The sequence below is a fragment of the Herpailurus yagouaroundi genome, unplaced genomic scaffold, assembly GCF_014898765.1.
Source record: "Herpailurus yagouaroundi ecotype Mexico unplaced genomic scaffold, PumYag 188, whole genome shotgun sequence".
NCBI lineage: Eukaryota > Metazoa > Chordata > Mammalia > Carnivora > Felidae > Herpailurus > Herpailurus yagouaroundi.
In genome coordinates this window covers 14,478,190-14,505,201 of record NW_024412419.1, presented here as the reverse complement: position 1 = coordinate 14,505,201, position 27,012 = coordinate 14,478,190, and the positions used below count along the sequence as shown (strand labels likewise).

The window sequence follows — 27,012 nt, the reverse complement described above, 5'->3', positions numbered from 1 at the left end:
ATAACAGATTTTTCCCTATCAAGATAAAGCCCCATCATGAGTAATGGGGTTTCTTGGGCCCATCCAAGAAGCAGTTTCACTGAGGGTGGATTTTACCACAACAGATAAAATTGAAGGTAAGGAGAAGACTATTTGAACTGGTTAAGTGTGGGCTAGCTAGAGCTCTACTCTGAGTGGTAAGAATTCCTAATTACTCTTGTTCAGTGATTATCAAAGTGTAGTTCTCAGACAAGCAACACCAACTTCATCTGGGTACTCATTACAAATTCAGTTTCTTGGGCTTTAATCCCAACCTCATGATCACAAACCTTGGAAAGGAGGCCCAACAATCAATGTATATTTTTTTAAATAAAGTAAACCTTTACAAATTTTGAAATAATAATAGATTCATAGGCAATTATAAGAAATAATACAGAACCATCCCATTAATGAGAGAGTGTGGGCCAGCTGATGGTCAAGTTCAGGCTAACAGCACCACTACCCACCCCCCACACCCCCAGCCTCCCCCATGCACCCCACCCCTGCCAGGTGGGACCTGTATGATATTCTTTGGACACCCCCACTACCCAAAAACAAAATAAATAAGTCTCCACCAGTTGACAAGAAAAAGGCAACCCCATCAATGGCCTAAAGTCCAGGAACTCCCTACTGTCTTAATGTTAATTGTTTGCTAGAGGGAAAAACAACCTTAGCTTTGAAAATAGTTAGGTTTCCAGCAAGTCTTTAGCATGTGAAATTCTCTTTGGAAACTTCCCTTTTGATTTTACCTACTCCAAGTCCTTGGTATATAACCAGCCATTCCACACAACCCCAGTCCAGCTCTTCCTGCCCACGGGTCCTGTCCCTGTGCTTTAATAAAATCATCCTTTTACACCAAAAACGTCTTCAAGAATTCTTTCTTAGCCATCAGCTCTGAACCCCACAAACCCCACCATCACCCCAAAACTTCATCACCATCACCCTTTGCCCAATATATGCCAATGGCAACATCTTGCAAAACTATAGTACAATATCACAGTCAGTATATCGAGACTGATACAATTAAGTTAAAAATATAGAATACTTATACCATCATAAGGATCTCTCATGTTGCCCTTTTTCGTTTAAAAATTTTTAATGCTTATTTATTTTTGAGAGAGAGAGAGAGAGACAGACAGACAGACAGACAGAGAATAAGCAGGGGGAGGGCAGAGAAAGAGAAGGAGATACAGAATCTGAAGCTGGCTCCATAGTCCAAGCTGTCAGTACAGAGCCCCACACAGGGCTTGAACCATAAACCGCGAGATCATCACCTGAGCCAAAATCAGACACTTGAGCCATCCAGGCACCCCTCATGTTGCCCTTTTATAGCCACATTCACTTCCATCTTGGCCTCATGTACTTCTTAAACCTTGGCCACTACTGTCCCCATTTCTATAATTTTGCCACTCAATAATGTTATATAAATAGAATCAAACAAAATATAGCTTTGGGGGACTGGCTTTTTTTACTCAGCATAATTCTCTGGAGAGTCACCTAGTTGTTGTGAGAATCAATGTTTTCTTTGTACTGTTGAGTAGCGTTCCATGGTATGGACGTTTGTGTAACCATTCACCTACTACAGTCTTGTTTCAATAAGCCATCCAGGTCATTCTGATGCATGTTTGTTTTTGAGAACCACTGATATCTAGAAAAAGAACTTAAAAAGACAGGGAAAAAATAAGGTGTTTTTGTACTTCTCCTTCCTACTCACTGACCTTGTGGGTCTCCTCTCATCTTCACCACTACTGTTATCACAGCACTCTGTATCCTGCTTATTACTGCTATGCATTTCTTAAGGGAATGGTGTATTTATTTAAGAAATATTTATTGTGCTACCTCCTAGTAACTGTTCTAGGCACCAGGAAAACAGCAGTGGACAAGGTATACAGGTCTCTGCTCATTAAAAATTTTCAGGACAGTGAGGCCAAAGGAGACAATAAACAAAGTCAGATCAAAATAAATGCCATCTGCTTAAACCCCAACCAACCCAATGTGGCCCTCTTGAACACAAGTAACACTCCATCAAGAGCACTTGGGTTCTGATGGGCCCATCCAATACATGTCTGAATGTACCAGTCACTATGGAAAGAAAGATTTTGTACTAAGAACTTTACGTTAGCTGAGAAAGAAGATACTCAGGAAAATATTATTCATAATAGCAAAATACTGGAGATACTCCAAATATTCAATAATAGGGAAATACTTATGCAAATGGTAGCAGACCCACTCTAGAGCATATGGAGTCATTAAATTAATGATTACTCAGACCAAGTAATATCATGAAAATAGCTGTGTTTAATATTGCATAGAAAAAAATCAAGATACTGAACTGTATACACTATATAATTCTAATAATATTTTACAAAGGAAGAAAAATTAAATGTCAGACAAATGGGTGAAAAAATTTTGGAAGAATATAATTATGACTATCTTAGGATACTGAGTTCACAGGTGCCTTTTTTTTTGAACTCTCTAATTTTCACTAAATTTCATTATCTTTGAACTTATTTATATGCATATGTACAAACAGTTTAAAATATTAATAAATGTTGTTGACATTCTGACATGCTAGTTACTTGTGTATCTTTAGACTCAGAGAAGAAAAGCTATGAGAGCAATAGAGCCACTTTCCACCATATTTATTTCAATAGACCTGGATGGACATAGTGAAAAAAAAGATTCTTCGGAGTCTTCCCAGTGCACTAGTGCCTAGTTGTATTAAGCAATATGCCTCCTACGTTATGAAAATCTCCTGGCGAAAGCAGAGTCTCCTGGTGTCCCCAGAAATTTTGCATAATATCACAGCTTCACAAGAAAATAAGAAATAGCAGAAGGATGACCCAGTAGGAGTCATGTCCCACAAATGACTATGCAAAATCCTCTTAGCTCTGTCAAGGGAATGGGTATATTCCTGTCGATAACCATGGCAAGAATCAAAATTCATTAGCCAAAAATAGATGGGAAAGGCCTAGTTATACACATCTGTGGTATTCTAAAATGTCTTTTAGAGTCCTTTTATGGAACTCTTTTAAATAAAAAAATTTCATCCACAACTAGAATGAAAATTTCACTATGGAAAATGATTTTGGTTGATCTGGAAAGTGTACATGACAGTGTCATAACTTTGTAGTATCTTGGCTTTATTACCAAGGTTGAACTCATGGGGAAATGAACCCAAGACAAACAAGAAATATGCTGCTGTGATGGTTAATTTTATGTAACAACTGGACTAGGCTAAGGAATGCCCAGATAGCAGGTTAAACATGATTTTGGGTGTATATATGAGGATGTTTCTGGAAGAGATTAGCATGTGACTCAGTAGACTAAGCAAAGAAGATCCACCCTCATCAATGTGGGCAAGCATCATCCAACCCATTAAGGGTTCAAAGGGAACAAAAAAGGTGGAGAAAGGGTGAATTCTCTCTCTTCTTGAGCCATAACATCCGCCTTTTCCTCCTGCCCTTCGACATCAGAGCTCCTGATACTGAGACCTTCAGACCCTAGAGCTTAAACTAGGGGTCTTTCAAGCTCTCTGGCCTTTGCCCTTGGTTTGGGAGTTCACCATTGGCTACCCTAGTTTCCAGGCCTTCAGACTGATACTGACTCATACCACTGGCTTTCCTCATTCTCCAGCTTGCAGATGGCAATCAGAAGAACCTTCACAGTCACATGAATTGGTTCCCACAATAAATGTCTTCCGATATATCTACATATCTCCTATTGGTTCTGTTTCTCTAGAGAATCCTGACTAGCACAACTGCCTACATGTATGCGTAGTTTTCAGTGTTCAATAACAAAGTTAATAATCAGCAGATAATAAAGAAAGACAAATGAGGAAATCTGAAAAAATACGAATAATTCTTTAACATCATCCTCAGCACTCACAACAAAATGACGTATTTAAATCTTGGTACAGAAAAAAATTCAAAACACTCATGAAGTTCATAGTCTATCCGAGGCTGTGTGCTACATATGGATGCAACAGCAACATATGGAGGCTGATTTACACGGAAGAGTCATGGAAAGGACAAGAAGCAAAGGCTGATCCTGGCTACAAGAACCAGGCAGAAACCAGACTCTTCAATCCTTCATCTCCGCAAAACCTTCCTCCTGTGTGTTATAGAAAGCAAGTCTCAGAGCGCTCCAGCTTTTGCTCCTGCTGCTTTAACAGCTGCTCCCTCCCAGCCTGCCCTCCTTGTTCTGTCTCACCAGTGGGGCTAGAGAGTCTGGGATATGGGAAGAACCACCAAACTGACATTTGATTGATGATACATGTATATGAACAATAGGCATTTTTAAACTTCTGTTCCTGCAACCAGATTGCATTGGAGATTAGAGATTTTCTGTTTGAACTCTCTAGTATAGCTATAGCATAATTATGAATAACACAGTAATAGCTAACATTTATTAATCACTTATAAATGCCAAGAACTGTCTTAAGTACTTCACACTATTTCAACTATCACAATTACTACCATGGTGTGCATTTTGATGTTGATACCATCATTTTCTCCATTTTACAAATAAGGAAGTTGAGATTTAGGAAGATTAAACCACTTGTTCAGAATCTCAGAGAGATACTGGGTGGGGGTGAGGTACAGGGTGACAGTGGGGAAAGAATTCAAACCGAGGGCCTCTAAGCTTGAGCCAATGTATTTTACTATCTAGAAGACTCCTTGGAGAACTTTGATTAAAGCTTTCAAAAACTTCCTCTGATATTCAAATTAAATTATTAACTCCAATTAAGAGATGAGGAAATCTGCCTTAGTCCTTGCTGGTTTGACCAGCTCAGGCTGGTGTGTGAGTCTCTTTCCTAGAGCCTGGTTGAAGATAAAACCAGAACCATTAAATGCATTACATTAGCAGACCCTGTAAACCAGAGCTGGGGACTGGATTGTATATTTTCTGTATGTACACAAGAGGGACAAATATGTGCTTAAAGTTTCGAGGATGGGGCCAATAGCAAAACGACAGTGCAGGTATCATTCTCCTACACTGTCTGGTCCAAGGGAAGGTGCTTTGACTTTGTAAAATGGAAATGACCTTGCCATTGTGAAAGAAACACCCAACATGAAACTAAAAACAGGTCTAGACTCCATTGTTCTCCATGAGAACAAAACCTCAGCTGTCAAAAACCATCTCCAGATTGCATAAAGTTCTCCAAAATCTTTTGGGGTAAACAATAATAAATGATCGGGGCCACAAGTGAGTTTGCCATTCAATTTTGCAGTACCAGAAAATGTACATCCACAGTGGGGTTTCCCTGATGAGTAATATAGTAATGTTTAAAAAGAAGGAAGCAGTAATATTGATATTGCTACGTATAAAACATTTTAACATTGTTTAGACATCACTTCCTAAAAACTCTAAGAATGGTTATGAGTAGATGTACTCAAATTTGAAGAAATACTATTGCTTTTTTTATAGTCATATATATAGAGTCAGTTTGTTACTATGGAATCACATATGATGTCATAAATTTGACATTCTAAGTGCAAACCTAGGCAGAGCAACAGAAACAACAGGAAATGGAGCTGGGGAGAGGAAAACCTGCGTAACAACAAAAGAAATTCCAGTTAAAAGAAATGAGTCAAACATCTCTGAAACAGAAAAAGAAGGTGAGTGAGTTGAATGTCCTAGAATCTTGCCAAAGAGCTAAGGAAATGTAGATATCAACAAATGTAGATAGCATTACCTCTGGGAATGTTCTGCAACAATTAAATCATTTCAGATAATGACTGCATGTGGAGAAAAGGGAAGGAAAATAAAGGAAATGAAGAATGGAGAAGAATGAGATTAGAGCATACAGTAGCAATCAATTGAATTATTTAGCCTTTATTGGGCTGACACTCCTATGTCAGTGGCAAGAGGTGGAAACACTGTTGCTATCTGTGAAGAATGCACAGCCTAGTAGGAAAGAGAATATATAAACAAAATACAATTCAGTGCTCAGTGAAAATATGTATAAAAGACACAGGCAACATAAAAGAATGTTTAACTCTGGGAACTTCTCCCAGGTCATGCTGAGCTGGGTTTTGAAGAACATTAAAGAGAAGAGGAGGTTACAAGGAAACAGGGTGATATGGAGGCAAATGCAAGTCATTTAGCACAAGCAAACACAGAGATAAAAGTGTACGGTGGAGGGCGAGTTGGAGGCGGGCAGGATGCACCATGAGGCTCCTGGTCTGTAAAACCAAGCAAATGAAGGGTGTACCTGGAAATGAAGCATAATTAGATTTATGTTTGATAAAGGTCACTTTAAATTGATGGGGTAGATCTAGAAGTTGGGAGGATTTAAAGTTATGAAACCTGATCAAAAGTCTATAATTCTGAGAATGCAGTCCTATACCGATCTGAGATCTGGAACAAGGCAATGATACTAGGGATAGAGACGAAGGATTGGGTTTAAAATATCTTTTGACGGGATTTTAGGGTGGTGGTGTGGAGAATGGCTAGGAGGATTTTAAGATCAGTTCTAGGACCACACAGCTCTGCCATTCTCTGCAGTCACAGTCTCCATCATTCAACTAACACAGATGCACAAAGAGCTTTATGCCTAGACTGCGCCTGAGCACCGTGGTCTAAGCTAGAAGATGAGCTCTTAAAACAGAAATAATGCTAATCTTGATTGCATTACAGCTGCCGAATTAGTATGAAACAATACAAACACACACAATGGTATGTTCCGCAATTGAAAATGAAAATATTTGACTAGCTGTCCATGACATGAATTATCTCCCTGTGCTCTCCTACACAGACTTCCCTACAAGTTTGTTAATTAAGAAATGTCCATCCTTTCACTGTAGCTGGTATGAGTAATTAGAAAATATGTACTGAAGACAGGTCGGTCATTAGATCTGCATGGGATTAAGAATCTTGATTTTAAAAATCAAGCTAATATTGGTGAGGCTTAAATGCACAGAAGATTGGAGTTCTGGTTTGCTAAGAAAACAAACAAGAGAAGTTTTAATTCTACGTGGCAAAAGGAAAAGTTCCTCATGCAGCAATCTTCAGAGGAATGGAGAGAAAAAAAATTATTCTGTGTGAGCAATTTCACATTAAATTTAAGTCTGGCTGAGCCCTAGAAAATTCTGCCATAGCATTTCCCTTGTTATCATTTTTTAAATGATAAATACCTCGTGCCTCAATATATAAGCCAACAAATTTCTAAATTAAAAAATTGTTTATATAGTTCTCTGATAGGTGTTATTTTTACCCATGCCTGTTATAACAGAGGGAAAATGTCTAAAATTTATATATACTTTTAAATTGGGAAAGAGACAAATTCTAATTTTTATTTATCCTCCCATTCCTAAACCCAAGGTTTCTAATGCCCCTAGGATTAAAAAATTAATAAATACACTTTGTTTTCATATTAAGAATGATACTGGATCGAAGAACTCAAAAGACAGCATAGACACAGAGAAAAGAAAGGATTCTGAGAAATCAGGAGTTCGTCTGAGCACGCAGGTGAGCTGACCTCTTTAGATATGATGAGTGAATTATAGAGTAGAAAGCATAACAGAAAATGTAAGGCAGCAGGGAGTTCTGGGAGAGAAGACTGAGCTGCCGAGATTTCTACTAAGGTAAACCTAATGTTCTCATGAGAGATTAAGGACAGACTAGGAGAAGCTGGTCCCTGCCTTCCCCACCAGTACACATCCCCATGTTCATATAGAATATATGGTGTAGAAACCACAGCCATATTCTCTGCTCAGCCTATGGGAGGAGACTGGTCATTGTTCAAATCAGGGAGGGAAGGGGAGTCTGGCCATCGCATTGACCATTTTCTGCACAATCTTTCAGATGAGGCGTGCAGTCAATCCGAATCACTTGCTGAGATGTTGCCCCATGCGAGGTCACTCGTCGTGTAGACGCTGCCTTTGTGCAGCGGAGGGAACAGTACTTCTTGGCCCCTGCCGCACAATACGTGTTTATATTCACATGTGCCTCTTGTGGGAGCAGGGCCGGCAGATCACCATGATCAGGGTGAGCAGAGATCAAACAACTGATTTCGAAGGGGAGCCACAGGCAGTCTGGGTGAGGGGCAGGATATGGGGAATAAAAACTCTTCCGCTTGCCTCTCCATGGTGTCCTCCATTCTTACTCCTCCCAAAGGAAATGCCACAGTGCTCTATTCCCTCTTCGGTAGCTGCTTTGGAGCCATGCTGCAGCCCCATTTAGGGGGCACCTGCCCTCATCTTTGTAGTAGGGTCAAAAATGGTAAATCACATCTTCTTAGTTTCAGCTAACAGGCTTACCCTTAAGGGAACAAATGGGGAAAAGGGAGGAAAAATGGTCAACTCTACTATGTTCCATATAAGAGGAGTCACAGGTAAAAAAAATAGGAGACATCAGATTTGTTTCTTAGTTTTGGATTCTCCTCCAGGTGGATCCCCACTGTTTGTCCCTCACAGAGTTTAGGATTGGGCCGGAGCTAGAATAGTACATAAGGATCAAGGTTGAATTAATCATATAGGCCAGGGACCTTCTCACTGGACTCTGCTATATTTAGCTTGACATGGCTGTTCTGTAGGTACATGCATGGCAGGAGTGGGTGATGGGGCATCATGCTCCTGGGTCTCTTCTCTCCTCCAAAGGAATCACAAGAATCACCATTGCCGAAGACTGATTCTCGGGGGTACGTTGTGCGAAATCAGTGGTCACGAACTTCACGGAGCCCATCCACCAGAGCTCCATCAGTAGACGAAACCAGAAGCAAGAGTGCCAGTCTTAAGGTAGAGATGGAGATGAAATGAAGGGAACATGATATAATAATGATAATGGCGATGATGATGATGATGATGACGATAATAATTTTTTATTGATGCTTTCTATGTGCCAGGCCCTATTCTATTCATTTTACATGTTTTAGCGAATTCAGTCATCATTAAAAAAAAACAAACAAACCTATAAGCCCTATTTTATGGTGGAGAAAATTGAAACACAGAGTAACTTGCCTAAGATCTCACATTAATAACACTAATAGAGCTAGATTAAAACCCAGGGTTACCAGGTCTATAAACTGTACACTTAATGATTACGCTCTTTGACTTCTCCTTCCATCTTTCCTTCCTTCAATAACTGAGTACTGAAGCCTTAGAAGATGGGATGGAAAAATCAACAAAGGAAATAAGTTGTTGAAAAGTGTTAGATTGTGTGGTGCTTTGGGACCTTATGGAAGCCTTGTCCCATGAGAAGAAAACATTAGTTTTGAGATTGAGTTTTTGAGTACAGAGAGAGTGACACAGACCTAGATGGAGAATATGTATCCCTACAATCCATCTATTCCTGTTTGAAAAGTGGCTCAATAATCTAACCAAGAATGTCTTTTGAAACACGTGAAACAATCATCAAAATTGAAATAAGATATAGGTGCTTAATAATTTACTGCACAGGTATACTTCCTTTCTAATTAGATGATTCTCTCCAAATGAGCTCCACTGGCACAAAGTACTGAAGGCAACAGGGAGACCCTTGGTTCTCTAGACTACCAACCCTCCCAGCAATTGCTGCATTAATCACAGGGCAAATAGAGAGAGAGATGCCTCCAGATGTTTTGTAGAGTCTGCTGGTGGGAGCATCTGGTCTAGTCGCTCATAGTTAACTGGAGGTCACAGATGAAGGCAGTGGTGAGCAAGGTCCCTTACTCAAGCCCTCCATCCTACCTGGAGGTCTCTGAATGAGCAGTTAAAATGAAAGCAAGCCATAGAACTTTGGAACGATGTGCCAGCTGCCTAAGGGCAAGAAGACCTGTAATATCTACTCCATACTAAAACAAAACAAAACAAACAAAAAACAGTGTGAGGTGCTGATGGGATGGGGAGGGGGGGAGGAAGGAGGGGAAAATAAAAGAAGTCTGTCTCTGTGTCTGTTTAACAGAAATACCTAATAACTGGGTTCTTGAAACATGTGAGCCCCTCCAAGCCCTAGTTAAAGGAGCTGGGATGACCGGGATCCAACTGAGGGCTAAAAATGTAACAAAGGGAAGGGCAAGGATCCTTTACTCCTGCTAGGCAGAGATAGGGGGAAAGGCGAGCATCTAATTCAGACTCCCACTTTCTCGCTCCAGCTCCCCGCTAGCTCCACAACCTCCCGGACTTCATCCACCTCCCGCAGCCAGCAAGACTCCCAGAAAGAGCTGTCGGCGCAGCCCTCGCCGCCCACGCCACCCATGCCTCTCGACTCGAGCCCTCCCACTCCCCCGGAGTCCTATTCCCAGTCCCGGCGCAGCAGCAAGATGCAGGAGAATCCAGAAGCCTGGGCTCATGGCATCGCTCGGGACTCCATGCAGCTACGGGAATACCCTCCTCGCACGCCCCCCACCGAATGGAAGTCCTATGCCCAGCGCAGGACGACCTACTCCACCCAGCTGGACCGCGACTGCCTGTCAGAACTGCCCCGGCAGCAGCAGCTGGAGGAAGAGGAGGAAGATGATGAGGCCTATTGGGCATCCGTGAGAACTCTGTATGAGAAGACCCCCAGCTGCTCTCGCCCCCGACCGGTGAGTGTGGCCCACCGACCTGGGACCCGGGACTCCCCCTCTCTGCAACCCTACAGCCTGAATCTCCCCCAGCCTTCCTCCTCTCCAATGTGTAGGGAAGTCCTGCCCAGCCTCCTGCTTCTCCTCCCCCTAAACCCCCACCCCTGTAGGTTCAGGAGTTGGAGGAGGGGCGGGTGTTGGATTGCGGAATCTCAGCCCTTTACTGTCTCCAGCATCTCAGTGCTCCAAGCGGACGCCTAGGTGTTTTCTTTCCACCTTTCCACCTTGCCCTGGTATGAGCCCCTTTGCTGATCCCTTCCTTCTGTGTGACTGTCCTCGCATTGGCACCCCTTTTATGCAGCCCAAACCCAAGCATGCCATCACCATCGCTGTGTCATCCCGGGCACTTTTCAACATGGTGGACGGCAGGAAAATCTTCGAGGAAGAGGGTCTAGAAAAGTACATGGAATATCAGCTCACCAATGAGAATGTCATCCTGACCCCAGGGCCTGCATTCCGCTTTGTCAAGGTACTCTCCAAAGCTGTGCTCCTCCTGTCAGAACCCTGGATGGAGACGGAAGGACCCAGGCAGGTCCTTGGGAACTCATCGAGGTTTCTTTATAATTACTGGTCTACCTTTGTAATTCTTGCCCTTTTCAAGTTGACCTCAGGTCAACTTATGCTTTCACAGAGGCTCCTAGACTGGTGAGAAAGGGTCTCCAGTTCTAGATTTGGGATGCTGACATGGCCCTCAGCCGAGTTCTAATGATGACATGTGTAAGAGACACCTTTGTTCCCTTCCTAGAAGGAGTGGTAACCGGAAATGATAATGAGTTACAATCCCAGCATTAGAAACAAAATGAAATTCAGTTTAGCTGTCCCAAACACAATATCGAGATGATCTTGGTTGGTGCTTAGAGGCATGATTTTAATAGAGAAAGTAAAGTTCTCTGAACTCACACTGAAATGTATAGCACTTGTGATCCCCTATATAACTTATACAAATATTACACCATAACATTATAACCAGACAAATAAACGACATCTCCACAAGTTGTGAGTAGAAGGTATTTGTGGGGCGTGGTAGATGCATCAGAGAAAACCACTAACCTATTTTAAAGACTCATGTTTGAAAAATAGACAAAGTGCTTTGGTAGCACATATCCTAAAATTCGAACAATACAGAAACCATTAACATGGCTCTTGTGCAAGGGAAACCTGCAAATTCATGAAGCATTCTATATTTTCACAATAAAAAATAATCACCAGATGATCCGGAAAAGCAGATTTTATGAATCTAAAAAAAAAAAAAATAGACAAAGCATAAAAGAGTTAACCTGATCCTTCCCTCTACCTACCCCACAGAGATAATTCTAAGAAATCAAATGTAACGGTTTTCAACAAATTTTCCCTATCTACTCAGCAAACATTAACTGATGTCCTGTGTAGCAGAGGCTGGAAATACAGGAATGAATGACATAACCCTGCCTTAACGGAGCCGTAATCTCTCAGTGAAGAGTCTTCAGAGCTTGAATTTGACACTGATGCTATCCTTTCTCTCCAGACTCCAGACTCCAATGCCCACCTTGCCTGGCCCTCTTTACATGCATTCATGTTTGTAACCTGCAGGCACTGCAGCATGTCAATGCTAGACTCCGTGACCTGTATCCTAATGAACAGGACTTATTTGATATTGTACTGATGACTAATAACCATGCCCAAGTGGGAGTGCGGCTTATAAACAGCGTCAATCACTATGGTAAGTAAAATAAACAACATGTGGAAGAACAGCTAGCTGCTCTGGAAGGGAGAAGCCATGTCATTTTGCTAACTGTGGCCTAACCAATGCAACGTCTTTGATACTGACACCCCCTTCTGCGTGAGGAATGTTTATTTGCCTATGTCAGAAAAAGAGAGGCCATGTTCATTTTTAACTTCAGCAGAGTTGGGCCCAAAGCTCCGGACTTAACTTGTCAAGTGTGAATTTCAAAGACTTAATCCCAGCTCCTGCGATATATTTCTCTGTTTTATGTTTTTCACTTCTGAACTTGACTTCAAGGAGCCATCAACCCAGAGGCTTTCTCTGGGTGATCACACTTCTTGTTCACCACAGATCCATGTCTAAGGTTTACAGGTTTTCCCCTTTCCTTTCGACTCTTAACAACTCAATTCTCCTTGACTGTTTTCCCTGCACATCAGATCCATGCCAGCAAAAATGTCTTTGCTCCTTTACATGGAAATTTGGATTGACTCTCGTCTTCTCATAGCATTTCCATCAAGTGTTGGATACTTTAAGAGAAAAATCCTCATTTTCCTGTTATGGAATTACCTGACTTGTTATCTGAGGACCTTTAGCCTATCTTTAAGTGACATATCCAGTCTTATGGGTATGTGAAGTCAGAGTAAGGTTGAACTTTGGTATATTCAAGGTTTAAAGTGGGTTTAAAGTGGGCATACTTATAAATAATCAAGATGTATTTTACAAATTATGAGTTTTACATTATCCTAATTATAAGGCTGATGTCTGAGATGTACTTTAAAAAATGTTAGCCTTTCAAAAAAGGAGCTTTCATAGTGTTATGACATGAAAAGAGAACGTATATAAAAGGTTTGGTATAGATGAGCAGCATAATCACTCAGTTATGGCAGCTATTAACTTTACAGCAACCTTATTTGATTTAGTAGGTGATTTAGGTCTCTTGACCCTTGCCAAACTGGGTCCATCATGGCTAGTAGCATAAGGAATCATGGTTATTGACCTAACAGTTCTGCTAATGAACTGACTGAGCTCCATCTCTTCACACAGCCTTACTCATGAAATAACAACCTTTCACCTGGAAGCATCATTTCTCTTCTCGGAGTATTGAATGCAATCTGTGTCTCCTTCTGCTACGTATGGCCTGTTAGATTACAATTATCTGTTTTACGTGCCTGGCTGCTCAGGGAACTATGATTTACTTGCGAATTGGGATGGTGTTTTAATCATTTCTGAAGTCCCCCATGCCACCAAATAATTTCTGACCTTTAAGTTAATATTATTTAAGGGATTGTAGAGTATACTTCGGTGCCACTTATGCCCAATGTTGGCTTAAGTGAAAAACAAGAGTATTTTGTTCATACAGTAGCAAACACTTCTGCCTCAACTGTCAATGGACTCTATCTACTCTGTTGGTCCATACAGATGAAACACAATGACTAAACTCAAAAGTCTGTTTTGTATCACATGCAGGTACCCATTCATCATGTACCTAAAAAATACTTTGAATGGGTATGTACTATCTCATATGCATAATGTTATACTTTATTCAGCTATTCTCATATCATTAAACGGTGTTCTGCTTTTATAAATAATCCTGAGCTGAGACCTTTCCACATAAATCTTTATCAGAGCCTCAGATTATTCCCTTAGAATAAACTATGAAAAGGTCAAAAGCTATAAACTAATAAAAGCTCTTGAGACATATTGTCAGGTTACTCTCTAGATAGCTTATAGCAGTTTATACCCTCATCTAAAGTGAATATGGGTACCTGTTTTACAAAACTTTCACCAACATCTAGCGTTTGCTTTTTAATTGTTGTTGATTTGAAAGACATTTAGTGGTATTTTAATATTTAGTCTGCTAAATAATTACATTTAAAATTCCAAGTGAAGAAGGAGACACTTTCAGACCTTTTGTTGTTGTTTTTAGAAAACAGTTTAAATCCTGGCACTGCTTGTCATTACTATTGTACTGTTACTGAAGAAATACAGAAATGGTACTTAAAATAGAGCCACACATTAACTATCTCTTTCAACAAGTGAAGAGCCTGTGGTTGAAGGAAAAGAACTATGCTTTAGTCTAGACAAGAGTCCTTATGAACCAATGGGCTTAGACAAGTCTTTATGTCTCGGTTTCCTTTTGTGTCACAATGAGAATAATGCCTGTCATACAGTTGTTGTGAGGGTAAATTGTCATGGTCTACGTGGACATACTTAACGAATTATCATGTACCAAACCCATCCACTATTATATAAAATAGCTTTTTAAATGTAATATAGCAGTTTTTCAATATTAGTGCTATGAATTTTAAAACTTCAATAGACACTCAATTATTCCTATGATAACTTTGATTTACATTTATAGTAGGTAGATTGTCTTTAGTCTCTGACATAACAAAGTCTTTCTTGCCCAATAATAGGCTTATTAATTGACCGCTTCTGTCTGACTGGTGGAAAAAGCCCCATTGGCTATTTGAAGGCATATCTTACCAACTTATATCTTTCGGCAGATTCTGAAAAAGTACAAGAAGCCATACAAGAAGGTATTCATTTGGTTTTATCGAAGGTTTGCGCTAGTGTTGACTTTCATTGGGCTTCATATATGATTATGTGGTTTGTTAAATTTTCTGGTAAGGCGTTTCCAACGAGTGGCAGCCCCTAAGGCTGTCTTTTAGAGCTCTGACCTTCTAGAGGTGGACATCCTCAGTGATTGTCCTACAACTGCTTTTACACTTTCCCATCCCTTATAGAAAATGGAGGCAGTGTGTAAACAATAGTTTGGGGATGCGTGGTTATAAAGAGCAGTTGAGTCATCAGGTAATAGCTTGAAAAAAAAATACTGCAAAGGTTTTTTTCTTTTTTTAATCATTAAAATGGTAGAAGAAACTGACGCTTCTGGGAAGACTATTAATAAATCTCCATGGTCTGCCAGGGATCGCCTCTGCAACTATGTTTGATGGAGCCAAAGACATGGCTTACTGTGACACACAGCTCCGCGTGGCCTTTGATGGGGATGCCGTCCTCTTCTCGGATGAATCTGAACATATTACCAAGGAGCATGGGCTGGACAAGTTCTTTCAACATGAAGCACTATTTGAGAATAAGCCTCTTGCTCAGGTAGGTTCAGTGATTTCTAATTAATTTTGATCTACTTATTTTCCAACATATAAATGTTTTGAATTATTTTAGGCAGGCTATTCCTCACTTCGTATCCTTCACACTTTGCTCCCTTTCTTTCATGAACTCCTCATTTTGAAACATCTGCTGCCGAGTTGGGTACTTTTTGTTTTTGGTTTGTTTTGTTTTTAGTTTTGTTTTGTTTTAGCGTTCTTTTATCTATCCTGTTTTGGAAATGTTTCTATGATCTTCTCATGATAATGGGTTCACCTCCAAATTACAAGTAATAGAGGTAATATGGTTTACCAGTAAACCATTTCTACATAATACGTTCTCAGAATAGTAAAGTGATTTCCAATAGGTTCAGTAAACATTTATGGACCTCTTTGACCATAGACCTCAAATTCAATAAAGGCATTATTTGAGAAAATCTGCACAAGTGTGAGCTCAGATTGAATCAAACAATGAGCCTCAAGTAAGTGCAAGCTATGAACACTGAATCAAAATGAAACTGAATATTTAAGTTTTTTGAATCAACCCATGAACTGAAATGTTAAAGTCACAGTCTGAAATAAACAAAACTTACAACTCCTGAACCAAAGGAAATCTGAAACATCAAGCTATTCTCTAAATTGAATCTAAACTGATGGACCATTTAGTTTTAATCTAAGAATTTTACCAAAGAATTTAATTATTTAATTGGTCTTTTTTTCAGCTTTTCTTGAACTTTAAAATAAACAAATATTGTTATTTTTATTATACTTGTAAAAGTATAAGTAGACTAACAGAAAGCTGAAAAGTTTCACTAATTTGCCTTGTGATAGCAAGCGATATTTAAACTGTGTATGTGTGTATGTGTGTGTGTGTGTGTGTGTGTGTGTGTGTACGTGTGCACACATGTGCACATAACTTCATGGTCCCTGGCTTAACAGCTTCTTTGGAAAACTTGATCTTATGTTATGAAGTTGTTCATTGTTAAGAAATAGAGAGGAAAATCCTTTGTTATATTTTAGTAAGTCTGCTGAAATTCAGACTCCATTGTATAGTAGTCTATTACTGAAATTTGGAAATTTCCAAAAAAAGAACACTTAAAATATTCAAAATCATAATTATTTCAAGATAATCTTAAAATACCATTTTCTCATCTCAGGTAAATCAAATTTATTTTAAATTTTGCATTAATCACTTCCCTTTTCCGTGTTAAAGAACTTTCCATTAAACATTGAAATTGTGAAGCCCAACGCTAGTTATTGCTGGAATACCCAACAAATTTCAACTGAAGATACTTGTTTTCATTATGCAGTCCTTCTGGCAGTGGATAAAGATGCTATTTTACCTACTTACTTACTTATTTTTGATGTTTATTTTTGAGAAATAGAGCACAAGCAGGGGAGGGGCAGGGAGAGAGGGAGACACATAATCGGAAACAGGCTCCAGGCTCTGAGCTGTTAGCACAGAGCCTGATGCGGAGCTGGAACCCACAAACCGTGAGGTCATACCGAAGTTAGACACTTAACCAAATGAGCCACCCAAGCACCCCATAAAGATGCTATTTTTTACATAGTAAGTGTAGCTTTTCTATAAATATCAGGTATTGCCAATGTGTTCCACTGATGAGAAAGAAGTACAACTGAAGTACAATTCCTACCCAAGCCTTTCAAGTATGTTGGTCATGGGACTTGCAGCTTGGTCATGACAATGTCCCACTTGTCTCAAATAGAGGAGAGCTGAGAGTCCCCAGAAAATGAAACAGCTAGAGAAGATTAACTTGGGCACTCTCTGGTGGCTTATAAGCTTCCAGTGTGGCACTATAACAAGTAACAGACATTTCCTGATTTGATCCCTACTTAGTCTCACCATTCTCAAACAGTGGTCTCCAACTCTGTGTGTATGTATGCGTCTGTGTGTGTCTCTGTGTGTTTCAATCATAACATTTGATGTATAATTTATATACAGTAAAATTCATTATTTTTATTGGATGCTTCTGAGTTTTGACAAATGTATACCATTGTGAAACCATGACCAAATTCAAAATACTCAATATACTCACAAAATTCCCTCATACCTCTGTGTAGTCATCCTACCCTGCTATCTCCAGGATCTGCAACTACTAATATAATTTCTGTCCCTATAGTTTTGCCATTTCCAGATGTCACATAAATGGAACCACACAGTATACAATCTTTTGAATCTGACTTCTTTCATTGAGCATAATGCATTTGAAATACATCCATGCCATTCCATGTATCAGTAGCATCTGTTCCTTTTTATTGCTGAGTCATATTCTCTTCTATGGATGTACCACATTTTCTTTATCCATTTACCTGTTGGAGGAGATTTAGACTGTTTCCATTTTTTGGCATTTATAAATAAAGCCACTTTAAGCATTTGCATACAGCATTCTGTGCAAACATAAGATTGCATTTCTCTTGGGTAAACACCTATGAGTAGGATTTCTAGGTCACATGTTAAGTATATGTTTAATTTTATAAGATACTGTGAAACTATTTTCCTAAGTGACCATACACTTTGCATTCCCAATAGCACTATATATGAGATTTTGTTGCAGTACATACTTACCAGTATTTTGTACTGGTAATTGTTTTTTTGTTTGTTTAAGTTGTTCCGTATCTCACTGTAGTTTTAATTTGCATTTCTCTAACAATAAATCATATTGAACATATGCCATCATATATGCTCTTTAGAAAAAATATCTGCTCAAATCTCTTGCTCATTTGTATTGGGTTTATTATTTAAGTTTGAGAGTTCTTAACATATTCGAGATACAAGTCCTCTATTAGATATGTTTTGCAAATATTTTCACTCAGTCTCAAGACAAACATGTCTTTCTATTCTCTTTATACCATTCATTGTCTTTCAATGATCAAAATTTTACAATTTTGATGAAGTTCAAATTATCAGTTAGTTCTTTTATGAATCATGCTTTTAATGTCATATGTAAAAACTGTTTGCCAAAGTCACATATATTCCCTATGTTTTTGCACATAATTTTATAATTTTAGGGTTTTTTTCTTTTAGGATTATGACCTATTTCGAATCAACTTTTGTATTTGTGCAAAGTATTGGTTAAGTTCACTTTTACTGCCTATGGATATCCTAATTGTTCCAGCACTATTTGTGAAAAAGACTGGCTTTCTGTTCCTTTAATGTAGGTGTCCATGCTTTTACCAATATCACACTGTCTTGATAAGTGCAGTTTTATAGTAAGTCTTGAGATCAGGTAGTGTGAGTTCTTCAAATTTGTTATTTTTTAAAATTCTTTTGGATATTCTGAATTTTTTTTTTTTGCATTCTTATATAGATTTAACAACTAGGTTGTCCATTCCTGAAAAAAAAAATTCTGCTGGAATTTTTATTATGATTGTGTTGAATTTATAGCTTAAACTTGGGGGAGGCAGGGGGATGTCCTAATATCAAGTCTTTCAGTCCATGGGTATAGTACATCTCTCCATTCATTTAGGTCATCTTTGATATCTTTCAGTGTTTCAAATGTTTTTGTATATAGATATTGCACATACTTTGTTAGATTAATACCTAAGTATTTCATAATTTTGGTGCTATTGTGATTGGTACTTTAAAATTTTGATTTACAATCTGTTATCACAGATTTTGCATATTGACTTCGTATGTTGCAACTTTGTTAAATTCACTAGTTAGTATAGTAAAATTTTCATGGATGATTTGAGATTTTCTACATAGACAATATTGACTGAATAAAAACACTTTTATTTCTATGTTTCCATTTTGCATGTCTTTTAATTATCTTTCTTGCCTTATTACCCTTGCTTGTGAATTCAGTGGAATGTTCAATAAGAGTGATAAGAGGGGATATCCTTGCCTTATCCCTGATCTTAGGAACAGATCATTCAGTATTTGACTCCTAAGTATATTATCTATTGTTTTCTTCATGATGTCCTTTGCCAAGTAAGGGAATTACTTTCTAGTCCTATTTTTTTAAGAGTTTTTACGATAAATGCATGTTGAATTTTGTCAAATTTCTTCCCTGCATGTATTGAGAAAAGCATGTGGCTTTTCTAGTATGTTGACAGCTAAATTACATTGATGTACTTAAAAATGTTGAGGCAGCTTTGCACTGCTGGTATAAATTCACCTTGGTCATGTTGTAGTACCCTTTTTATATCTTGCTAAATTCAATTTGTAACAATATAATTTAGGATTTTTTTTTTTTTTGCCTTTATGCTCCTGAAGGATATATAACTCTATAGTGTTCCTTTCTGGTAATACCTTACAGAATAATGCTAACTTCACAGAATCATGTGGGAAATATTTTCTTCCTGTCAAATTTTTGGAAGACTTTGTGTATAGTTCGTATTATTTCTTCTTCAACTATTAGGTAGACTTTCACAGAGAAACCATCTGGGCTTGGACTTTTCTGTGTAGGAAGGCTTTAACTAAAAATTCAATTATTTTTAATAAACTATTACTCAGATTTTCTCTTTTTGTCCTACTTTCCGGCAGTTTATGAGTTTGTATCTTTAAAGTAATTTGCCTGTTTCATTGAAGTCACTGAATTCATCAGCATAAAGTTTTCATATGTTCTTATTTTGCTTTTACTATCTTTAGGATTGTAGTGATGTATACCTTTTCATTCCTGGTATTAGTAATATTTGTCTTCTCTGTGGTTCTCCCCTGTTCTTAGTCTAGCTAGACAACAATTTTATTTATCTTCTCAATAGCCAGCTCTAAGTTTCTAAAGATGGAAGTTGAGGACACTGATTTAAGACTTCTAAAATAAGCATTTAATACATTAAAATTTCTTCTAAATGATGCTGTGATGGCATCCCACAAATGTCGATAGGTTGTTTGTAATTTTCATTCAATTTTAATTATTTTTTAATTTTCCTCTGACTTCCTCTTTGACTTATGGGTCATTTAGAAGTTGGTTATTGGTCAAGTATTTAGAATTTTACTAGATATCTCATTCTTATCGATTCCACATAGAATTTTGTTGTAATCAAAGAATACATTTTATATGATTTCAATTTATTGAGGAGTGTTTTATGCCCAGAATATGGTCTATCTTGGTTAATGTTTCATGTGTACTTGAGAAGAATGTTGATTCTGTATTGTTAAGTTGAGTAGTCAAACATGTCAATTAGATTAAATTGACAGTGTATTAGGTAATATTGCCCAAATTTTCCATATTGGCAGTAGGTTTCTACCTACTTCTTGTATCCATTATTGAGGAGGCAGGGATGAAGCCTTCAAGTATGTTTGGGGATTAATCTATTTCTCCTTTCAATTATATGTGTTTGCTTCATGTATTTTTAATCTCTTCTGCTTACTGCCTAAATATTTAGGATTGTTATGTCTTCTTGGTGAAATAATCCCTTTTCATTATGTAATGTCTCTCTGTCTCATAGTCATATAACCACTCCAGCTTTTTTATTTGTTTTGGTTTGGGTTTTTTCACTGGTGTTTGCATGGCATATCTTTTCTATAATTTTTACTTTTAACCGATTTATGTTTTTACATTTATTTTTTTAATGTTTACTTGCTTTTGAGAGAAAGAGAGACAGAGCGTGAATGGGGCAGGGGCAGAGAGAGGGAGACATAGAATCCGAAGCACGCTCCAGGCTCTGAGGTGTCAACACAGAGCCCAATGCAGGGCTCAAACTCACAAACCACAAGATCATGACCTGAGCTGAAGTCAGACACTCAACTGACTGAGCCACCCAGGCATCCCTATGTTTTTACATTTAAATTGTCTCTAGAAAGGATGATACGGACACCCGTTCTGAATATGGTGACATAAACTGGTCCCTATTTATTCCCTTTGGAAACTACTCAAAAGCAGTAGGAGAACTGTATTCCTCTATGTTTCAAAGCCAAACTAGTTATTAGTAGGGTGGATCCTGCCAACAGTCACCATACCCCCTTTGTTGCTGTTGCCAATTTTAGAAATAGTTAATAGTTTTAGAATACCTTTAGAAAATGAATTTTACATGTTTTTTTTCCTGATATTTGCAGCCTTAGAGAAACAGTGATCTAAATAATGTTTAGATCTAAATAGACAAAAGATCATCTGTTAAGTCATGTTTATAAATAAACAGTTTGTTTCCAGGACAGCAGGGAAGGGATCTTTTGAATTGAAAACAAGTCAGTCTTACAATACTATCCTTGTCCTTCCCCCATAAACTCTCTAATTGTTCCCAGAAAAACCAGTCTGCTTCAGTGATGAGTAATAAAAACAGAAGCAGCACAGAACATACACAAAGATACTGAGACAAAGGCAAGAAAGGGCAAAATCTAATAACAGATGTAGTCTCTCACTAGAAATAGTGGCCAAAGCATAGGTAAAAATTGTGACTAAACATTTACTATGACTTTTAAAAACGTAATAAAGCAGGGTCAGGGTCATAAAGTGGAAATGCAAGAATCAAGGGAGAGATAATAAAATGTTAAATGGTAGAACTCTGGAAATGAGTAAAATTGAAAAATAGGATTTTACAGAGGAAAAAAATGACAGAAATCTATCATAGGTAAAGAAAATCCAACATATGCATAAGTGGAATCCCTGAAGAAAACACTGAAATTATGTTTTGAAGGGAGGAGGAGAGGATTGTGTGTGGTAAATACAAAGATGCAAAATTATATCAAAATATAAATAAATAAAATATCTGAAACTGTCAGATTTATTGAAAGATTAGGGGCACCTGGGTGGCTCAGTCAGTTAAGTGTCCAACTTTGATTCAGGTCATGATCTCACAGTCATGAGTTCGAGCCCCGCATCAGGCTCTGTGCTGACAGCTTGGAGCCTGGAGCCTGCTTGGATTCTGTGTCTCTCTCTGTCTCTCTCTGCCCTTCCCCAGCTCATTCTCTCCCTCCCTTCCTCTCGCTCTCTTCCTCTCTCTCTCTCTCTCTTTCTCTCTCTCAAAAAAAAAAAGTAAATAAAAACATTTAAAAAATAAACTATTAAAAGAATAAAGATTAAAGGTGACATTATGTAATTGGGAACTAGAACAAAATTCCCTAGTAAAAAATTTTGACATCAAAGATGAAAAAGTAATTCTTTGGGCAGTCTGCACAAATGAGTGGGGGAAAAAAATCAAGCTGTCTTCAGTTTTCTCCACAGCAGCACTCAATAGCAAAAGACAGTGGTGCACTACTTATAAAATCACTTGGAGAGAAAATATATATCACAGATTCTATATCTAGCCAAAAGTTTATTCAAGTAAAGAAAATAGATCAACAGTTGAAAACATACTATATTCTCAGAGATTGTTATTTCCATAAGATTTTCTTGGGAAAATTAGTTTAGAAGACACATATTGGCCCACACGTAGATGAATAAAAACACGGAGGCACAAATGGATGCAGAATATATTTAACCATAGAGCTAAAACTAAAACAATTGTAGGGATTAGGGTGACAGAAAAGAAAGTACACATTACATGTCCTAACAATGCAGAAATTATATCACTAATGAAAACAAGAAAAATGCGGAGGAAAAAAATTCAAGGAAGAATAAGTATGTTGATATCTTCAGTTACAATAATGATCAAAGGATAAGATGTAAAACTGATAAATAGAAATATAGGAATCTTTAATAATGAAAATGAGGAAGAGGGACCAAGTAAAATTGGATGCTTGCAAAGAAACAGAAAATGAAAGAGAGGTAAAGAAGGACTGTAATTTCATTATTTCTCATTATAAAAAAACACTAGGTCTGATATTTAAAAAATAAAGGACTAAAAGTACTATAAAAAGTTAAAGTTACAAAGGTAACCAATATAAGGAAATACTACAAACCTTCCTAAATGTTAGAAGAAACACACATACACACATTCACAAAGAAAAAAGATACTCAATGAACAAGGAAAATACAATAAAAATCCTAAGACAGAACCATTATCGCATATATTAGTAATGCCAATAAATATAAATGGCCTAAAACTCAACTTTGTTTTAAAAAATTAAGACTTCCATATTGGATCATATAGCAGAATCCAATTCTTGCTCTATTCCAGAGAAACAGCTAGAACTAAGTGTTCAGAAAGATGAAGATAAAAGTAAGTGTGAAGATATACAAAGGTAATTGTAAATATAAGACAAGGTTAGATTCAAGCCAAGAAGTCACTTAACTAGCATATATTATAACATAGCATAAATTATAATAATAAAACGTGCAATTCACAAAAAGCAAACCAAAATAGTGCTTCAGTGATTAACCAGACTTTATTTAGAGTATCCCATTTTGCCATGGATAATTTATGTCTTTTGCCCTGGTTTAACTTTGTATAGAAACTTCTTTCACTCTTAAAACATCTATGTTTAGATGATAAATTATATGGTCATCCTATATTTATTCCAGCAATGCAAGGATAGTTCCACAAAAGGAAACATATTCACATAAACGCAAGGAGTTTCAGGACTTTGCCATCGGCCTTAGAATACTGACAGTCTAATGCAGTATTATATCCTTTTATAAGCTCTTATAAGCCTCTGCTTTTTCAGCATTCACTTCCTTTAGCTCACTGGATCACAGCTATGACATATGTTCCTTTTACAGGGTCCCTTAAAAGGCTTTCTGGAAGATTTAGGCAGACTGCAAAAGAAGTTTTATGCCAAAGACGAACGGTTACTTTGCCCTATCAGGACCTACCTGGTTACAGCCAGGAGTGCAGCCAGTTCAGGCGCCCGAGTGCTGAAAACCCTTCGCCGCTGGGGTCTAGAGATAGACGAAGCTCTTTTCCTTGCTGGAGCCCCCAAAGGTCCCATCTTGGTAAAGATAAGGCCCCACATTTTCTTTGATGACCACATGTTCCACATTGAAGGGGCACAGAAATTCGGCACCATCACAGCTCATGTACCTTATGGCATTAATCAAAAAATGAACAATTAGGGATGGGGAGGAGAAATAAAGCAGTGAGTCTGGTATTACAGGAGCCACTTTTGTGGATCTCTAGGGTAATTAGATAGGTATTTCAGATGATTGGACCTCAGCACTTAGTTCATTTGGAAAGGTTTCCTCTTGATATTTTGAAAATATTTTGAACCTTCAAGTTACCTTCAAGCTACTTCTCTCTGAGCTATCAATGCTGTTGAATACCACTGCACTTACCTTTATGTGTAAGTCATATTGATGACTCTTTAGGATAAGTTTAGAACCTGAATGCGTGAATACTTAATGGGCTATCTCAGGTGTCTAGTTATTTTTACAAAGCATTGCTCATGTTTGGATGTTGGTTGACTGAATTGTTACCCACCATCATTGTAGAATATTGGTCTTCAAAGAAGGAAAGAGTAGGGTTAGATACACTCTTGAAAATTGGAGCTTTGTATTCTGTTGCCTCTGTGACCAGGCTTTTAATCAATGCAAAATGAAAAGGTCACTCCACCTGCAATTTTGACTCCTGCACCAAGTTTGACACTGCTCATTGAGAAATAAATCAGCAGGTTATTCATAGAGGGCACTTTCCATCTAAGATGAGCTCCAAACAGAAGGTCTGGAGAACCTGAAGAACCTGGGGAAGGTTCTTTGAAGCTTACCCGAGGGTGCATTACCTCTAGACTACAAGGCTTCATATTTGAAGTCTCTGGCTCTGGGCCTGGCAGGTAGGTCCAATGTTTACATAAAAAAAAAAAAAAAAAAGCTTTGGCTACCACTTCAAAATGTGACATGAAGTGTAATATCCCAGCCTTTCGTTGTTATTATTATTTTGTTATTTTTCTTTTGATTTCAAGAAACATCTATTGGTTATTAACCATAATCTACTGCATAATAGGCACAGTGAGCTGGTTATTTTCACGTTAACCTCATTTTCTCATCAAACCAAATGTTTGTAACAGAACATTATTACCCTCATTTTTACCAATGGAGGACTTAAGACTCGCAAAGAAAAAGTAGCTTGTCCAATAACGTGCAGCTAATAAATGGTAGGACTGAGATTCCTTCAAAAGCTACATTCTGTTTTCTCTGTGAATATACAGCTTCCACTTCAAGTTGTTATTAATTCCATGGCCATAGGACCCATCCTGAACAGATAGTCATCCCATTATGTTCTATGCTTCAGTTACATAGCAGTTACATAACAGGTCTGAGGATTTGCCGCCTCCTCTCCTCTTCATGCTCTCTCCTGCTTCTTCTACCCCCACTTCTATCTCTACTACACCCATGTATACATATTCTGCCCCGGCTCTAGGTAAAGAAGACTGTTGCTGACATATAGCTTTTGCTCTCTTTCTTAATTTGATATAAGCTAGTCCAAAATATACCAGTCATGACACTTACTGAGTACCTACTGTTTTCTATGCATTCTCCAGTGTGAAGACCACAAGAGAAACTCAGACATAATCCTGTCCTTTGGGAAATTTAAAACCTTGAACAATCCCTTAGAGTAAGTCAAGCATGCAAACTGATATAGTCAACCCCAAAAAGCTGTTTGTCTTCAGTGCCAAGAGAGGGTCGCACATGGAAGTTGAGGAAGAGATCTGTGCGGGCTGGATGTGGTCAGACTATAGAGAGAACCGAGGTGAGCTTTTAAGGATGAAAAAGACATGGATAGGTAGAAAAAGAAAGAGGAAACAGATGTGCTCTGGGATCAGTGAGCTTGAGAGGCAACTTCAAATTACCAAAAGGAAGAAATAAAGGCCCACCCCTGGTGACTTCTTCTCTGGTGCCTTGTGGAATCCTCAGGGACAGTGCTCCTTCCCACCTGTAAGCTCTACCTTCAGCACTCACACGAAACCTTCTGGCATTCTAACCCCTCTTCTATGTGCGTGTTCAATGCATGTTATATCCTTCCCAAATGTACAGGAGTGGAGGAGAGTTTATCAAAATAATCTAGGGAGTTAATTTCAAACTGTACAAGTTGTGTGACTCCTCTCTTATCCTAAAGATTCTAGAATGGGGGCTTTAGCAGGGGAGGTCTCTGTACAAGACAATAAGCACATTGAGGGAAGAAATGGTGTCCTATTTCTCTGTGACTCTCCCAGGGCAGGGGCCTGGCATATACCAGATGGGTGAGTAGATGAACGAATGACAACTTGAGAAAAGTCGGGTCTAAAGCTATGAAGTTTGCAGCTTGAAGATGGGTCCCTGTGGCAATAAGACCTCGCATCTTTGTATCATTTTTACAGTGTACAAAGCACTTTCCCTTCCATTATCACGTTGAATAGCCTCCTGGAGGGAGGCGTGGAGGCACTAGTGAATGGGCTTTTCCCACTGTATTTCTGCCAGTATGAAATAAGACCATTGGAGGATGCCTTTTACTATAGAGACCAATGACAATGGTTTTCAGTTCTCAAACTGTGGTCCACAAATCAGCAGCATCAGAATCACCTGGGAACTTGTTAGAATTGCAAAGTCTCAGGTCCCATCTGGAACTTATTGAATTCTAAACTCGTACTGGCACCCTACAGTTTCGGCGGGGGGGGGGGTGGATTGTTTTTTATGAGTCCTCCAGGAGATTCTGATACAACGCTAAACCAACCAGAACCACTGATCCATTCCATTTCCGAGTGGTTCCTGTTGCTGAGTTCTTCCCCTCATCATAATAAAAAAAGAGCCCTTCCTCAGACTCCAGGTGGGCAGGGACAATTCTCCTGAGGGTGAAAGTAAACTTCACTGAGGGTTAACAAGTCCCAG

At 38.4% G+C, this 27,012-nt stretch overlaps 1 protein-coding gene and 1 non-coding gene across 4 annotated transcripts; both read left to right on the top strand.

Annotated features, from left to right (window-relative positions):
* NT5C1B (5'-nucleotidase, cytosolic IB) lies at positions 1-25,655 on the top strand. 3 transcript variants are annotated; one of them, XM_040496132.1, is made up of 12 exons: positions 2-116; positions 5,515-5,639; positions 7,402-7,491; positions 7,828-8,010; positions 8,622-8,759; positions 10,094-10,525; positions 10,866-11,033; positions 12,134-12,263; positions 14,684-14,806; positions 15,196-15,380; positions 23,393-23,434; positions 23,935-24,022. In XM_040496132.1, exons 2-11 carry the CDS (start codon positions 5,607-5,609, stop codon positions 23,402-23,404), a joined length of 1,494 nt encoding a protein of 497 aa, XP_040352066.1. In that variant the 5' UTR covers positions 2-116; positions 5,515-5,606; the 3' UTR covers positions 23,405-23,434; positions 23,935-24,022. The 3 variants fall into 3 exon arrangements, with proteins under 3 accessions (XP_040352064.1, XP_040352066.1, XP_040352065.1); XM_040496130.1 differs by lacking the exon at positions 23,393-23,434 and having other exon boundaries at positions 1-116; positions 23,935-25,655; XM_040496131.1 differs by lacking the exons at positions 7,828-8,010; positions 23,393-23,434 and having other exon boundaries at positions 4-116; positions 23,935-25,655.
* LOC121044630 (U6 spliceosomal RNA) lies at positions 11,650-11,752 on the top strand. The gene has a single exon (XR_005797395.1). It is a non-coding gene; the product is annotated as a U6 spliceosomal RNA (small nuclear RNA).
* Positions 25,656-27,012: the final 1,357 nt, after the last annotated feature.

Excerpts from the sequence above, each read along its gene's own strand:
- NT5C1B (XM_040496130.1), top strand. The coding sequence starts at position 5,607 with ATGAGTCAAACATCTCTGAAACAGAAAAAGAAG. Across the intron at positions 5,640-7,401 it reads CTCTGAAACAGAAAAAGAAG|AATGATACTGGATCGAAGAA; the intron begins GTGAGTGAGTTG and ends TTTCATATTAAG. Across the intron at positions 7,492-7,827 it reads GAGTTCGTCTGAGCACGCAG|ATGAGGCGTGCAGTCAATCC; the intron begins GTGAGCTGACCT and ends ACAATCTTTCAG.